The sequence below is a fragment of the Prinia subflava genome, chromosome 16 (assembly GCF_021018805.1).
Source record: "Prinia subflava isolate CZ2003 ecotype Zambia chromosome 16, Cam_Psub_1.2, whole genome shotgun sequence".
NCBI classification, from domain to species: Eukaryota; Metazoa; Chordata; class Aves; order Passeriformes; family Cisticolidae; genus Prinia; species Prinia subflava.
The window spans coordinates 13,602,173-13,619,959 of NC_086262.1; the positions used below are offsets into that span (position 1 = coordinate 13,602,173).

At 43.3% G+C, this 17,787-nt stretch overlaps 1 protein-coding gene across 4 annotated transcripts in view; it reads left to right on the plus strand.

Annotated features, from left to right (window-relative positions):
• Positions 1-15,922, plus strand: part of SGCD (sarcoglycan delta) — a 192,602-nt gene extending 176,680 nt beyond the window's left edge. For all 4 annotated transcript variants that reach the window (XM_063413200.1, XM_063413198.1, XM_063413199.1 and 1 more), the window contains exons 7-8: positions 4,798-4,921; positions 7,166-15,922. In XM_063413200.1, the coding sequence (XP_063269270.1) occupies positions 4,798-4,921; positions 7,166-7,339 (298 nt within the window). In that variant the 3' untranslated portion in view covers positions 7,340-15,922. The remainder of the gene's footprint in view (positions 1-4,797; positions 4,922-7,165) is intronic.
• Positions 15,923-17,787: the final 1,865 nt, after the last annotated feature.

Here is a 17,787-nt window from a genome sequence, read left to right on the forward strand (position 1 = left end):
ACCAAGCATGGCTTCTTTGCAATGCAGTAAAACCTAATTAACTTCCTGTTAATAGGGAGAACAGCACTGTGTTTTGTTCTAGGAGTAGACATATATGAGATAACACACAAATAATGAAGCCAGAAGTGTAAGTCGCTGTGAATGGGCGATGCCATTGATTTCATTGAAACAATGGAGTTAAAATTGAAAACAAATTTCAGCCCTAGAAGCTGGTTCATTACCAGCAAATTGATGGAGCTCCGTGTTTACTTGCTGGCATCATTTACCAATTGTATGAGATGTTAGCAGGCACGGTGCTAACATTGGCTAATTTTATGCTCAACGTGAATCTTATGGCTGGTCAGATGGATACCATAAAAAATAATTAGAGTCATTAGAAGTAATGGGCTACAGCTGCAGTAATACAGGCTCTGTTCTCTGTCCAGAGGTTTCTAAGCAAAATTAAATTAGCTCCTGTTACCACACTGCTGCATCATATGCTACTCACCTCCTGTGCATGAACTTCTACTCCCATTTCCAAATTGCAAGCAGTGTTTGTGCCCCACGCAGAAAAAGCCCCTTGTGGGGACAAGGAATTCTGAAGTTTGAGGCCATTCCTTGTTTAAAAAAAAAAAAAAAAAAAAAAGAAAGGAAGTAATAAAATAAGTACAATTACAAAGTGACAGGAAAAGGTCCTCAGCTCACATTAACTCCTTTCATATGTTGAGGATCATCCCCCTCCTCTGCTGTAGCCTTTGGTGCACAAGTCACCTTTGCATCACGGCTGGACCTGGGCAAATCTTCCCACTGAACTATTTACATTAAATTTTGCTTTTTAACAGAATTGTGCCCACTGTATTGGAAGCACGTCAGCAGCCTCCAGCTGTAGGTGATACTGCCTGCACATCTTTAATACCTCCTTTTTTTCCCAAAATTCAAAAGGCTGTTCACAAGAGTAAGGGAAATGTTGCATTATCCTGGAGGGGATGAGGGGAGGGACAAGAAGGAAATAGATTCCGTGGTACTGACGTGATTAATGTGACTGTGTATGATGAAGGAAATGAAAACTAGAAATGTGGGTAAGTAATGATCTTTCCCTTTCCAAGTGAATGACTTTCTCTGGAACCACAATACAAACTCAACGTGCTGATTATCTTTAAATTTTTGCTAAAGTTCCCAAAGCAAAGCAGGGATGACACTGAATTTTTTTCTTCCTTGTTGAATTTCAGGAGCACAGAATCTCCATCGATTTCCAGGGGTTCACTGCCATCACCTCTCTTTAGAACAGGAGGTGCTTTGGTGGTAGGATTGAGTAGAAGGGCTTAAGAGGCACATTTAGCACTGTCCATTGAGGGTGGTGAGCTGGAGCTGAGTGTGCTCAGGGGGAGGAACAGGACTAACACTATTTTTGATGAAGGTACAAGCCCAGCACTGCAGCTTGGGAAAGATCACTTATCCATGTGCCAGCCATTTATCCCTGGCCGTGGTGACTTCCCTGGCCTCGGTTATTGCAGTGTATAAATGCTTCACAACTGCTAATATATTTATCTTTCCGTCCTCCCTGTGGAGTTGGGAAGTGCTATTACCTCTGTTGCAGAACTAAGAACTGAGATTAAGGGTCAGATTTGTTATGGCATTTAGGTGCTCAATGGGATTTTCAAAAGTAGCTAACACCCGTTGTAATAAGTGGAACTTGGGAACTTGGATGGTTCTAAAAATCCTGTTACTCATGTCTTTTTTTAAAACATTTTTGGGCTTATATGAAATCTTGGGATCCAGAGGAGGAGTTCCCAAGCTGTGGGGAGCCACCCAGAGAGGAGAATGTCTCTTCACCACCTCCCAGGAGACTGCAGTGGGACAGGAGCAATTTCATGGCAGTGGCTTATCTCAGTGCTGAATTCAGCAAGCTGTAACTGTGCACTGCATTGCATTTACCCTTCTTGCCCAGCTCTGCGAGAGAGGTCAAAATCCAGTCCTGCAAATACTGGAGCAAAAATAAGCAGCACCCATGGTCAATAAAAAGGGCTTATGTGCCAGTTGCTGGGATGGAAAATTCAAGAGCAGGAGCAAATAATGAAACAATCTATATTCATGCAGCCACCTTTCCAGCCTACTGCTCTAAGTACAGGCTTACACCTCACCAGGAGATGGGAATCCCACTAAAAGCCCTGGAGTATCACACTGGAAAACAAATGTTGATTTTGAACAAATTATCTGTTCATCTCTAAATCATTTTCTTTCATTATTAGTCTCCAAATTGGTTCTGCTCTGGAAGGCAGAATTAGTTTTAAAAGCAGAGCATCTCTTAAATGCCTGCTTCAAATGAAAGTGTTCAGTAAACATTGCTCAAACCCCCAGAGCATAAACTCCTCAGCTGCCTTCTCTGGCTTTGCATAGATTTTGCAGCTCCTGGTTTATGGTCAGGTGGCTCAGGGATTCGTCAGGATATCAGAAAATAATCAAATAAAATCCCTTACAAACATATGCCCCTTAAATACCAAGGAAACAATTTTTAAGACCTTCCTGTCCTCCTTTACAGTAGCATAAATTGGGACAAGAGTCCCAAAATTATGGATTTACACCAATATGGAGCATGGGGGAGACAGAAGAGTCAGGCTCCAAACCACAGCACGAGTACAAAGCCACGTGGGCTGCAGACCAAGGTGAAAGAGCTGCACTCTGCTGTCGTAGTATTTTCAATAATTTGTGCCGGTTTTAGGTTCTGAAAAGACCCCTGGGCTTTCAAGTTGTGTTTTCAGCATGCAAGGGTTGAGTTTGGGTTGAATCAGCAGGATTGCAGCTGTCTGAGGCTGTGATTTGGGGTGGTAGAGGAGGGCGATGGAACCGCAGCAGAGCCCTGGCTCTGGTTGTGTCCTTGTCCCACGTCACACCATGGGCTCTTGGGAGGGTCCTTTGTGCCTCCAGGAGGAAAGAAGCCCTGCGTGGATAAGAATGCATCCAAAAATCAGATGGTTTTCAGCAGTGTTTGCAGGATGCTGTTATTTCACTTCTTCAGGTGGAGGAGGGAGAATAACTCCATTGCTTTTTACATGTGAAAGAGAATAAAACTTTTTTTGTCTAGGACACTCCTCATCACTGGTAGCTTATTCAAAGCTTGAATTTTAACTCAGTTTGCTGTTCAGGGGACCTGTGTGCACAGGGAAAGACGTGCAAGGATCTATTGATCCTGCCCCACCTCAGGAAGACTTCCAGAGATTTCCTGGCTCTCCTCACTCTCCAGTGAAGGTGTGGGACTGGGAGGCTGCTCCTGCACAGAGCAGGAATTGAGTGCTGCTGCAGAGGACTGTGTTTGCACTAAGGTGTCTGAACACCACGCTGTTTTGCACTTAGGAGATTGATTTCTCAGTGGATAGAAGAGCTAAAAGATTAACAGATGAACAAATATATTGAGACAGCCAGGACTTCAAAGAAATTGGAGAGTCACTGAGATGCTGGAGAGCTGGAGAGTCACCAGGCTGTGTTCTTAGGAATTATTTTATCCTCAGATTACCTCAGCTGTCTCGGGTTTTGGACACATCCTCTGGTGAATTTAGCTGCATGATTTAAGATATAACTGGCCCAAGTTCTCTGCTTCTCCTCCTGAGGAGGAGAGGGAATTCTTCTCCTGCCTGTGTATCCAAGGGAATGTGTGCTTGCATGCCAGACACTGCAGCACAGATCCTGGGGGCTCAGGGCCAGCAGAGGGTCCTTTGTTTTTCAGGGTAAATACCAGCCTGTGAAGTACACCAAGGGTGAGAGTGTACTGAATCCCTGGGCAGAAATCTCCAGGGAAAATACGGGTCAGACAGCTTTTTTGTCCTCCATGCAATCTGCAATTCAGTCAGGCAGGGAAAAAAAGTGAGTTACAGCAGTCTTAACCTTAGGTTCCTCACACAGGAGCCTGCTGAGGGGTGATACCAGTGGAAGGAATCAGAAGAAGGTTTACATAAAATGTGGCTTCCCTGCAGAAAACAAAAAGCAGCTCAGAAGGGTTGTGCAGAGGCTGCTAACCATGAGACCCATTCCTTGGGCTGCGTATGCCTTAATTGCTCCCTGAAATTTAGATTTAGTTAAGTCAGCCAGGAAATTATGGATGAGTTTGGGGTCTTGAGGGAAAGGTGTTCAAAAAGCAGCAATATGAAGACACTGAAAAGAAGGAAAGTCGTAACTTGAAAAGTGCCACACAGAGGGAGCTGTGCCTGTGCTTTATTGAGCTGTTGGCTGCAATAAATACAGCTGAATTCCCTCCCATAACGCTGTCTCAGTACCAGCAGGAGTCCATTTAAGAACACACTTACTTGCACAAATGATTGTATATATGGAGAGCAGAGGAAGAGCTGATGCAGGCAAACCCAGAGAGCTGCCCAGGAGAGCTGGGAGTGGTGCTGGGCTGCCCCGTGCTCAGCTCTGGTCTCTGCTGCCAGCCCAAAGCACAGGAGCTTCTGTCCCAGCCAAAAATAACAAACTATACAACAGAGTATAAGCTGTGCAGGTTGCAGGGAGGATCCTAACACCTGCTATCATACTCTGAAAATGCACCAGGAGTCTCCATGCTCTCCTTATGTATGTAACACTCAAGGAGGGATTTTTGGCGTGCTGCCTGATAGAAATAACCGCGGGTCTTGAGTTACATCGCAAGGATCCAACAGGTGCCGGGCCAATTATGGTGAGAAGAGCACCAAATTTTCCGGTTTGTTTTCCTTATAAAATGAATCCTTAAACTCTTCCCTGATGTGGGAGCACCTGCTGAGGTGAGGGGTGCACTGATAAGGGGTGCCCTGATAAGGGGTGCACTGCTACGGGCCCTCTGTGTTGCAGGCTGGAGTCGCCCACGCGCGCGCTGGTGATGGAGGCGCCCAAGGGCATCGAGATCAACGCCGAGGCCGGCAGCCTGAAGGCCACGTGCAGGACAGAGCTCAGGCTGGAATCCAAAGATGGAGAGGTGAGTGGAGAGCTGTGGGCACTGAGAAAGCAGGGGGGTTTTACAGTGTCGTAATAAGCTTACTGCAGCGCTGTAAAAATCCCCTACTTTTAGCAGAGCTAGGCAACACAATGTAGTTATTCATCAACAAAGTTATTAATCGACAAAGATACCAAAAAGTGTTCCATTTATTTTTGGTTGTACAGAGAGGGGGAATTGTGGGAACTGAAAAAGCAGGGGACTTTCACAGCGTTGCAATAAGTTTAGATAGATGGAGGTTTGAAACGGAGTTGAATTTTAGGCCTTGAAATATTTGGAGCGTAAAAAGTTTCTGAGCTGCAAAAAACATAGAACAAACAACTATTGCATGCTGTAAGGCATACATGTAGTGTTTATTGATTGGCTTAAGTAGAAGCTTGTAAGCTTTTAGCATTAGCCTATTGGCTAAAAAACTTTTAAAAGGCCTTGTAACAAAGAGAACTTTGGCTTCTGTTGTTATGGTGTGAGTTTTACCATCTTTTGAGTCTGATAATGAAATAAAAAACTCACGGAACGCCTCTCGGTCACCCGGTCCCATTCTTGGTGAACAGATCCAACAGAAAATGTCAAGCCCTGCAGCAAAGCCAAGCCAGGGCATGGATCCCCTGCAGGGCTGCAGCCCTGTGGGTCACCAGGCTGCTGTGTTTGAGAGCCTGGGGGCTCTGGGCTCTCCTGACCTCATTGCTGCTCACTCTGATTGAACACATCCCATGCAAATCAGGCTCACTCCATGGCAAAGGCTGATTCATTATTTTTAAAGTGCATGGATAATAGCATCTGTTGTTCCAGCAGATTTATGCAGCTGTAAAATGCACAGTGCTCCTAAATTCATTGTTTCCTTGTCACTTTAAAACAAGATTTACTTGGCCGGCATAATTAAATCTTTTATCATATATTTTTCTATAAGAAGAGCTTAATTCACTGGTATTGATCTGAAAAGCTTTTGTGGCTAATGTTTCATCCTGGAAAGAAAGGGAACATTAGGAGACACAGGTTGTTGTACTGGAGAAACTTCCAAAGGGGAAGAGAGAACAATTAAAGCTGATAACACAGAGCAAAAGAAAAGTAGGTGTTGAGTTAAGCCTCTTCTGGTGTCACAAAATCATGTGGGCACATGGTTCTTATCCTCTCCTCCTGCCACAGTGATGGAAAACACCAAGGGATGTGGCTGAGGAAAACACTTGAGAGCCTCATCAGGAGGAGCTGCCCATGGAACACAAACCTCCAGGCAAGAGGGCTCCCACATCAGTTAAGAGTTACCTGTCTTAGTGTCAGGGGTAAAAAATAGAAAGACTCTTTATTTGCAATTTCTGTTATTTCTAAACATTTGCATTTTAAAACAGTGCAAATCTAGACCATGGGTGTTAAAAAAAAAAAAAAAAACCTCTGAAAAATACAAGAAAAAAAAACCCTACCTAATACACTAAGATTGAAATCCAAGGCATTTCACAACTTCAAGCAGTTCCTTTCAATACTAAGCTGCTTTTAAAATGCATAAATTGACTTGTATCTTTCAGGACATGAAAAGGGTGGATACTAAACTTGTAGATTCTTACTGTAATTGCAAATATTCTCAGTCACCCCGTATTATTCTGGGGTTCAGGTTATCTTACTGTGTTCTGGCTGATGTCAGAGCACTCTCCTGCAGCTCCCACGTGTCTGGGAGCTGCCACATGTTGTTTGCCTTTATGTTGTTTTGTAAGGAGGAATTTAGGACTGTTAGAGCATTTGAGTTATTTTTAATATACACAGAAGTGTTACACATATACATAAAATATGCATAAAATATGCATAAAATATACATAAAATATACATAAAAGTCAGTGCTGGGAGCCTGCAAATGTAACTGGCAATGGGGTCGGGGTGACAGAAATCCTGATGGAGGAGCAGGGTGAACCATCCATGCTCTCCATCTGACAGTGGGGTGCCTCTGGGTGGGTCAATCCAAACCTGGGAATGGATTCCTGGGAGGTGTCCAAAGAGGCTAAAAGCCAACAAAACACGGTGGGTGCATCCTCAGAAACAAACTGGAGGTTGTGATAAAGGCAGGTAACGTGCTCACCCAGATTTGTGTCAGGCTTCCCCATCCTAAAACATTTTCCTACCCAGTTTTTGCAGCAGCTGAGCTGTCTGGAAGAAACTTCTTTAAACACAGCACCAGAAATAACCACTCTCCACTAATTCTCCCTCTTTTTCTTTTTTCTCTCTCGCCACCTCTGACTCCAGATAACGTTGAATTCTGCAAAAATCAAACTACCTAACTTGCCTCAAGGATCTTCCTCTTCTGCAGGGTCCAGGCAAAAAATCTACGAGCTCTGTGTGTGTCCCAACGGGAGGCTGTTCCTGTCTCAGGCAGGCAGCAGCTCCACCTGCCAGATAAACACGAGCGTCTGCCTTTGAGAGACAGTTTGCAGTGGGGCATCACAGGCAGCACAAAAGCCAGTTCTGGTCTCACAGATCCAGCTGCCAACTATTTTTACTAGAACACAGAAAGCCTATCAAAGACTTCTTTTGTGTGTGCGCGCGCGTGTGTGTGAATATATATATATAAAAATATATATATAAGATATATATATATATCCTCTGTGTAAAACGATGTTTCAGTACAAGGAATCCCAGGGTGACCCTGTTACATTTGTGTAGCATTTCTCTTTCCCCACGCCAAAATTTACTGGTACAATCTGCTGAATTGGATCTGATGCTCCCCCGGACCCCTCTGTGTTAATACAGTGCAGTGATCACCCCTCGTTTTTGATCATGTTCTCAGAGCAGTGGGATTGCTGCCTGGGCAAGCCCCTGGAACCAGTGCAGACCCACCACCACCATCCAAAGGGAAGAGAAGCATCTCTGATCATTTTTGTGCCATTAAATCAGTGGCATGAAAACGAAATAATTTCAAAAACAGCACAATAGCCAGATGTGCTGTGCTGATCACCTGCAGTGATCCAAGATACCTGAGGTTAAATTGCTCTTTAATTATCACCTGAAGCGTGGCTCCCTGTTGGGGGAGATGGATGCACTTGGCCAGTAGGAAAGTCCAGACCTTGCCAAAATAATAAATGTGTTTTTCTGAAGGGGTTCAGCCTTTTCCTGTGCATGGCCAAGGATGCCTTGTGCTATTCAGGTGTGACACATCATGTCCAACATTAACCTAAAATCACCTCTGTGCTGGCAAAATGGGTGTTGTATTTAGTTATTGGAAGGAATAAAATTGTGAAAGTTGGACTAAGCAGAAAAATCCTGAACCTCCTTTGTTAAAAGGTGTCCTGGATCACCCTACAAATTCCCCATTAACACCTTCTATCTTGAAAATATCTGGTGTGAAGGTGTGAAGATTTAAGAGTTGGACATTGCCTAAATACTTGTAGAAACAGAGAAAATCAACTAAAAACTGAGAAAACCATAAAACTAAGTGTAAAATGTAGATGCTGCACCAGAACTTTTGTCTTCCTTCTTTTCAAGATCTACAGTCCAAGGTCACTTAGATTTGGTGGAAACTGCAATATCAGAGATGCTGACAATGAAAGGCATTTTTTAAGGATTTATGAAGATTGTGACAAAGCCAGATTACTGAAAGGAAGGCCTTTGGATGCTGGTTCCTCTAGAATTTGAGTCCCCAAAACTCTGTGGTTGAATTTTATCATAGTTGCATTTTTTCTGTATCTTAAAGTCTACGAGTCACGGGCAGGATAAAACACAAAAATCTGATCTGGTAACATTACTTCCACTTTTGAAATTTTGGAAAACAATGATAAGAGCCCAGACCAGTGAATTCTGACCCATAATTTCATCCATGTGCATGTAAAAATCCTTTAAAAAAATCCCAAATATACCAATTACAGCAAAAGTTTCCAAGTCGCAGTAAATCTCACAAGGACAGCAAGGTTTCCACGCCACTGAGATGCTTTTGAAATATTACCTCATGTGCAAATAAGACAGATCTGTGCCCATCCCTAGTGATAGCTAACCAAAGCTGGTATTCTTTGAGCTATCGTCAAGATAAAACATAAAATCTGACAGAAATCTTTAGAAATAATTGTAGCCCATTCCTTTTTTTTACAGATTTTCATGTATTTTCTTGTGGTCTCGAGAGTACCAGGGTTTGATTTTGTTTTAAATTTTTTATTTTTAAATTAACAATTCTGGCTTAATCCAAAACTGATTGGACTGAAAGAGAAGATTTCTATGGAGTTTAGATTAGAAGTGTTGCTGCCTACCAAAGCAGCACTCCCCAAAAAAATCATTCCTGAAAGAGGATTAAATGATTTGCTTTTATTTCAATAATGCTTTCCGATGAAATAATGAGTTCAAACGATTTGTTAATGAATTATTCCTGTAATCATTGTGTCTTGAGTCAACGTTTGAATGCAAAGGGTCACCCAGGGTAACAATTGTATTGGGACACAGGACTATACCATCTCTGTTCAAAGAGGGGAATTGTGCCTATGCCTTAAGTCAATGCACTCAGCAAGGAGAAGCACATCATATTTATCTTGTTATTAAATCTAGTTTCTTTGGGGGGAGGGGCAGGAGGGTATCTTGGGAACTGGTTGTGCAACTTAAAACAGATATTGATGAAATACATTAAGACTGTAGGGGCACCTAGAATTATACAGACTTTTTTTTTTTACCATGTTAAATATAGCAAAATACTGTGTACGTTACCTCTGGGACCATGACTGAAGTCCCATTCATAGTCCTACATTTACTGTAGATTTTTTTTCCCTGTTTCATTGAATACTGTTCACAGACTTCATAGCAAGCATGGCCCAGTCCATAACCAAATCCTGTGTGAGCAGTTTGAAGAGTGATGCTGCAGGAAGAGTTCCCTGTAAATGAATAATCAGATTCACTTTCCAGCCCTGGGAGTGTTCAGGTGGGTGAGGAAGGCAGGGCTGTACACAGGGATCCTGATTTCTGTGCCCCACTCTGGACACACCAGTGCCTCATCCTCATCCTCTGGCTGCTCCCAATTTCCATCTCAGCAAATTGATTTTGAGTGGCTGCTTTTCTCAGCTGGGCTCTTGGGTGAGGTTAGCACCTTCTCATATCACAACAGCCATGAAACTGCCAAGGACATTCATATCTTGGTGTGAATTTCTGCTGGGCAGCTGTTAGGAAATGACCTTAACATCTGTGCCAGCTCTGCAGATGCTTCTCTGAGGTGAACAAAGGGTACCTTAATTATGTCTACTGAAAGAAATTCTTCTTGTTTTGATATATTTTACAACCATGCTTCCATTTTAAAAAATATAAGTATATGTGGTGTTGAAATTGTTGTGAGGAATTGTTGTTAGAAAGAATGAACCCCTGTAGGGACTTGTAGTCCATTTGAACAACACTTGAGTTTTGAGAGTGGTTTGGGTGATGCTGCCTGTGCTGGCCAGCAAGTGGCAAAAATAAATCCAGGCTGGGCAGAGAACAGGTCAGGAATATTCCTGAGGAGAAGGACTTGGGTTGTTGGTTGAGGAGAAGCTCAACATGGCCCAAAGTGCACTCACAGCCCAGAAAAAGCAGTCGAAGGAGGGGATTGTGAGCTCTTGTGCCACCCCACCTGCAGTGCTGTGCCCAGCTCTGGGCATCCCAGCATCAGAAGGATGGGGACACATTGGAGTGAGTCCAGAGGAGACCACAAAGGTGTTCTGAGGGCTGGAGCCCCTCTGGGAGAACTGGGAGTGTTTACCAGGAGAAGAGAAGGCTCCAGAGAGACCTCAGAGCCTCTTCCAGTGCTCCAGGAGAGCTGGAGAGGGACTTCTTACAAGGGCAGGGGGTAATAGGACATGGAAGAATGGCTTCAAACTGACAGCAGGCAGGGTTAGGGTAAATGCTAGGAAGAAACTCTTTTCTGTGGGGATGGTGAGGCCCTGGCACAGGTTGCCCAGAGAAGCTGTGGATGCTTGGAGTAGCCTGGTCTAGTGGAAGGTGTCCCTGCCCATGGCATGGGGCTGGAACTGGATGATCTTTAGGGTCCCTTCCATCCCAAACCATTCTAGGATTCTGTGAAAGCAGAGCAAACAGGACTGTGTCTCAGATCCCAGGGGAAAAAACAGCCATTTTAAAATGCAGCCTGCCAACACATCCAGCCATCTCACCCACCACAGTTATTGTGGACTCTCCTGTTGGACAGGGCAAGTGCATGAGAGTCCCTTCTCCTCCTTCCTTGCCCAGAGATCCCTCACAGCTGTGCCTGTGTGGGCTGCTCCTCCCTGAATCCATTTAAACCAGAGCTTCCCTGAGTGGAATTCCATCCATATGCTCTACCCACCCTTGCTAAAATGCCAAAAACAAACAGGGGTTTGTGTATTTTGTTGTGGGAGCCTGAGGTTTAGTTCAGCTGAGCATTTGCTGTTTGGGAGATGGGGTTGATCTCAAAAGGGAGTTCAGTTTGTTTCTGCTGAGATCAGTGGAGGAGATGATGGTGATTTCATGGGCTGAGCTGGCAGCTGGACAGGGCACTGAGGGCGGGGGGGCACTGCCAGCCCTGGGGGTGGCTGTGGGGCTGCTCCAGACCCTGCCCTGCAGCTGTGAGCACTGAACCCCCACCCAAACTCATCAAGGGTTAGACAGCACTGTGCCACAGGGGCAGTGTACCTGGGGCAGCCGTGCAGGATGCATAAATGCATTTATTATTAAATGTGTGGTGGCTCTGTATGGACTGCAGGACCTTGTCCAATTCGCTGTAAATGTGACACTTTAGGAGGGGATCAGGAGAATGACAGTCAGTGCTCACCTGTGACTGGCACCTTTTCCATCTGTAGTGTGTGACCCTTCTGTCATAGCTGAGGTAGGATGGCTCTTCTAAAGCAAGACTTTTCCAATAGCAAAAGCAGAGGTCCTGGTTGTACATCTGTACCCATCCTCCAAGTTTCTTTGTGTGTTTTTTTTTTTTTTTTTGGCTATTCGTTTGTTTGGGGTTTTTATTCATTTTGAAGTGTATTACCCCACAGTCAGTGAAGTGGAGAGCTGAAGAGTACAAAGAAATTTTAACAGTAAAGGAAGTCATCAGAAGGGGAAGCCAGTAACCACTACAATATGTATAAAGCCTCTCCTAAGTATTCATTTTTAGAAAACTGCGTATGTGCAGGAGTGATTTGTATTTGGTTACCTCAGTCAAACAGCTGTGTTTTAGAATGATTGTGGTTTTGTTTCTCCTCTTATGATAAATATCACATTGCACAAACAAAATTTTGAAAGTATAAGCCTAAAAATACAATTTACAATATATGGTATAGCAAAATGATGGCTAAATAAAAATCCCTCCCTAGAATTTGCTCCAAGGTTAAAGGGGAATTCCTGTGGAACTTGTGAAGGCTAGCTCACATCACAACCTAGTGAAAATTAATTCTGTTGGCATAAGATGCTCACACATACACACAAATACACACACACACATATACACTTGTTTACAGCAAAAGCCAATTTTCTTTCTATTTGTTCTTATGGCTTTAAGTTTGACATTGCAAAAGACAAAGACCAAAGACTTCGAGAAACTCATCCCTCTCTGGTTGCCCTCATGCCTGAAATGCATTAACTTTAATGGTGCTTTTTCTGAACTGAGCAGGAAAAAGGCAGGTGTATCATAAAGCTGCATTTGAGAGGATAAAGTGGCAGGCAGGCTCTAACTTGGTTAATGGGGAGAGGAGGAAATAATGTGAAAAATCTTGAAATGTGTGCAGAGGGCAAGGTTAGCTGAAATTTGAAACGTGGAGAAATAGCCCAGAAAGCTAAAAGACATCATCCTGGGCTGAAAGTATAAATAAACTGAGTAAATGGTGCCAGCTGTTCACTGGAGCATTAGCAGGGCAGGAGCTCCAGTGGCTGCTCGGTGGAAAAGAGTAACTGCTGCAATGATTTCCTTTTTGAAGTATCTACAGTAAAAACATTAAAAACAAACAAACAACAACAACAGAAAAGTTAGAATCTGTGCTCTTTTTTATGGCTGACATTTTAAATTTTGAAATGTCATCATCCAGAATTCACCTCAGCAAGCACAGGGCGTGTTCCTGCCAAGCTTTGCCAAGCACTGCTTTGGTGCTTTTTGAATGTGAAAATACCAGCCTTTTTATTGCCCTGGCTGTTCAGGACCATGAGCCTGACAACAGTTCCCTTTTCCCCATTTTAACCATTTTTTTCCTCAGCTCTGAAATTGCTGTGTAATGTTTTGGTGGCTGGTGTCCTGCTCTCAAATCCAGCAGCCCCCAAGCCCGCATTGTGTCACATCTGAGTCTCACAGACCTCCAAAACCCAAAACCTGCATGGAGCAGTGACATGGCCATAAAATTGGAGACTTTCAGGTAAATTCTGCCTGGCAGTTGCTGTGTGTTCACAGCTGGTGTGGCCAGGTTTATGGCTGTGAGTGGAGCAGGGTTAAACACTGACGTGGTGCTGAGGTTATTGAAGCAAGAGTGGAGTGAATTAAACAAGGCAGGTAGGAGGGAAGGGGAAGAAATGGGGAGAGACATAACCCTAATCACAGTAATGCAGTCTATGTCTTTGTCCCTTTGCACTATTATACTTTAAATTAATAACATCCATTTCACTAAATATGGTGGCAATTATACTTGATCTTTTCATGGAGCTCGGTGGAATTACTGTCACTGAAACCAGCTCGGGCTGTTCAAGATTGCTGGGGTGTTGTTTCCATCCACAATAACCACAGTGGCTTGGGGCTTGGATGGAAATTATAGTGAATAGCTTGTATTTAGAAAGCTTTTAAGTCTGCTGTGGTTGAGAGGCCCCTGGTTATGCACATCCAGCCCTGAGGCTTTATCATTCCAGCCTCTCTTGTCCTGCCACTTGAATTGTATTGTGCCCCTGTGAAAAGCGACACACGGCATAAAGAACACAGGGAAAGATGGATATTTAAAGCTGCAGGATTTTTATCTGAAACGAAGAGGGAAACACAATCAGAGTGCCCTACTGAGATTTCCCATCCAAATCACTTTAAACTGGAGTTGCAAGTCCCTTAAAAATTAATTTGCTACAAGTGTCATTCCTGAAGCAAAGTTAGCACTGGTGTCTCTCCTAGGAAATGTCTCACCTTATTGCAGCTCGGAGCCCTGTGGTGGCTGGGATTTTGTGCCACCACTCAGGAGTGATGGGCTGCCTGTTCAGAGGAAGTCAGGTTTCCTTTGAGGCAGCTGATCTCCATGCATTGAGCTTTTGTTAGCTTTTAATAAGGATTAAAAAATAGGAGGGATGAGCCCACTATGAAATATGTCATTTTATGTTTGCCTCATTTAGTTGGTTGAAACTTTCCACCAGGAAGAGAAAATATCAGGAGAAATTTCTGTGAAAATGTTACATTTACATTGTGCCACCAAATGCTTCAGATAAAAACATGCAGCTTTAGCTAAACAGTCTTTTCTTCTGAGATTAAAAAGGACTCCTTGGAGTCTCTCATCAGGTCCTACCCAAATAGGAAGTTTTTTCCATTTCTAACATATTTTTCTTCGTAGGAACAGATCCATTGCAAAGCACAAGTCATGTGCATCTTTGCATGTAACAGGAATTTTAAATTGCATTGTACTCTTACATTTTTTCCCCATTGAAAGGCTTAACCATTGATAGGATATAGAGCCCTCCAAAACCTTTACTGCTAAATACATTATCTCTTTCTAAAGCAATCTATGTCCTTTGGTCTTTTAAAAATTTCCTCATAATGGAGTCCTTGAAACATCTCGAGGCAGGCTCACGCTGGAGAGCAAGAGAGTAATTATTTGTGGGTGGTGCTATTTTTGCTGAAGCTTGGATTGCAGCTGAAAAAAAAATGTTGTTAGAGCTTCTCCCACACTCCCTTAGCTGCAAACCCCACCAGCCCCCCACACCAGGGCTGGATCTCTCCAGGGTGGCTGCCCTAGAGCAAGGAGTGATGATTTTGCCTCCAAAATCATCACTCCAAAATCCAAAATTTTGCCTCCAGAGGAGGCCAGGGTCCTCCTCTGGCCCTGGGCAATCAGTGTCAGTGCTGGCACGGATGATGAGACTCTGGCAGCTCTGGTGATCCTGCAGGTGGTACAGGGTGATGGGTACCTGCAGCCTGAGGGGATAAAGGATGCTGGACATTTTTGGGTGCTGTTCTCACAAGCCTTTGAGAGCAGTAGCTCCTGAGGGCAGGCACTGCTGGAGGAATTCACTTTGTTGTCTCTTTTTGTGGGTTATCAGAGCGAGAGTGGAAGGAGAGATGAACAAATCCTGCAAAGAAAGGGTGTGCCAGAAACCTCAGAAAGGGCAGATCTGAGCAACCACTGTCCCCTGTCAGAGAAGGGCTGAGTGGACAAAATTCACAGCTGCATTCCTCCCTAGGCCAGAGCTTTTCCTGAGCTGTGACCTTGGTCTGGATCTGCCCTGTGTGGTAGATTGGGAGCAGGGAAGGGATTGACCTGCTGGATCTGGATTTTGCTTGTTTTATTTTTTTCCCACCCCATCTTTGAATTAGTTTCGCTGCGAGCAAATGCCAATAGAGTTGTCAATATTCACCCAAAAAGAAAAAGCTCTGTAAAGGTAGAGCCAACAGCAAAACAACATTCAGTTGTCAAAGCAAACCCTGTTCATCTACAGCAGCAGCATAAAAGGCATGACCCCTGTGCTACAGCAGTTTTCATCTTTGATGGGAAAACGCCTTGTCTGACCTCTACTCTGAAAACCACCAATGACCTTGACCGTGTAAACAGGACAAAATGAATTTCAAATCTTATCACAGTTCTCATGACGAAATTCAGATTTGTTTGGCTTTTTTTTCCTTTTTAATTTATGTATGTGTGTGGTTGTGTGGGAAAATATAAAGCTTTTTTGTATCAAATAACATCAATCCTTGCACACTCTATGCAAAATTTTGTAAGCATTGCAATAATGCTATGAATTACACAAGGAACTATTTTAACTTTATTACACTTTCTGTATAAAAAAAAAGTTTGTATTTAAATGATTTCAACTGCAATCTTGTAAAATATATTAATAAAATAATGATTGTTAAGAAGGAAAGAGATGTTGGGGCTTTTTTTTAAATCACTGTAGTGATCCTTTTCACAGGAGCAAATACCTGGATGTATTTATGCCAAAATTGCTGTAGAAATGGAATGAGATTTTCTGTGAACTGATGTTGGAAAAAAACCTGTAACCAGCAAAACAAAGGATTTTGTCTTTCGGGAAAGTTGAGTCTTTCTTACATTTGTAGAATTTCTTATCCCAATCCTGGCATTAGGGACTCAGAGCCACGAGGTGTTGCAGGCATTGAGGAGCATCACAAACCTCTCAGAGCATCATTTTCTGTGAAGAGGATCTGGTGCTGCTTGTGCTCCAAACAGCAGGAGCTGAAGGTTTTCAAAGAGTGACCAGAGCTGGGTACACACAGCCAGGAGCAGATCCCCACCTGCACACAGTGGAGCGAGCAGGAGCTCGAGTCTGCCTGTAAAAAATAATAAAAATATTATTATTATTATTATTATTATTATTATTATTATTATTATTATTATTATTATTATTACAAACAAAACCCCCCTACCAAACTAAACCCAAATCCAGCAGCCTGGACCAAGTCACAGAAAGCCTCTTGGAAACCTCTGGCTGCTTTAATGATCCATCAGTTTTATTTTAATTGGCCAGCTAATCAGCTGCTCGTTGGTGACTCTGCACATGCCAGGCAATCACTTCTGAGGGCATTTTGCAGGAGCTGGGTTTTAAATATGAATTTGTTTGCCCTGGATTTTGTCAGAAAATGAGAGCATTGATTAAGGCTCATTGTCTGAACAAATTGCAGTATTTCAGTCTGGGTGGAAAGTTGTTTGTGCTTTGCAAACCCCTCAGAGAGAACAAGCCCAGTCCCCTCTGGGACACAGCCACAATCCAGGCTGCAGGAACACTTGTTTACCAGTTTGCAGGGGCTGCTGTTTACCAGGCTCCACAGAAGTTCCCTCAGTTCTGTTGGGTGGGCACACAAAGCCTTCTGGTCTCTCACTGGTCTTGGACTGTTTGTCCTTTAAAAAATAAAAAAATAAAAATAAAAATAAAAAAAGAGAGAAAAGACATCTTTCAGCTGAACTTCAGCTGCAGTTTTTGGCCTGAATTTGGAATTTCCAGCGCACTGACAATGAAATAATTCATGAGTTAACCCCCAGGAGGTTCCCAGCCCCCAGGAGATGCAGCTCTGTGTAGCTGAACAGCACCAGCACTGCCGTGGCAGCATGGCCAGGACCTTCCCCAGCCCTGGGAAACTCCTTGGAATGGGCTGGGGTGGGAGCAGTGGGGAGTTCTGCAGCTCAGCCAGGACAGCAGCATCTTTGCAGTGCCCCCATGCTAGGAGTGCTCAGTGGTACCCAACAGCAGCAGCATCTTCACTAGTTTGAAAGTCTGGGAAGCCAAAAACAGGATTTGCCTTCCAAAATCAACTCCTGGGAAAACCATCAAAGTGTAATTTCCTCCCAAGCATCTTGCCCTTCACTTTTTAAGAAGTACTTCCCATTTTTTTCTTGCTTTCTTTTCTATCCCTACAGGTGATTAATTGTTTTCCTTTTTTATCCTAAATAGCAAAGATAAACAAAAAAGAATTCTCAAATAAAGAATCATTAAGATAAAATGAGTCCGTTTCATACTCTGTAAAATGATAACAACTTCCACAGCTTAAAATTTTATGTGCAGCTGGATTTTCGTATTTTTCATCTGAATTCAGTACAGACAAGTTGCTGCTGCTGAAGTTCAGTTGTTAAATCTGGGTGATTATTTTTTATTTTTATGAACAGTGGCCAGAAAATCAGCAAGGAGAACGATCTGTTTTTAACAGTTTTCCTGTGTGCTATGACCTTGATTCTTCTCTCCTTAAAATGAACTGAAAAATCTTCCTCAATTTAGTG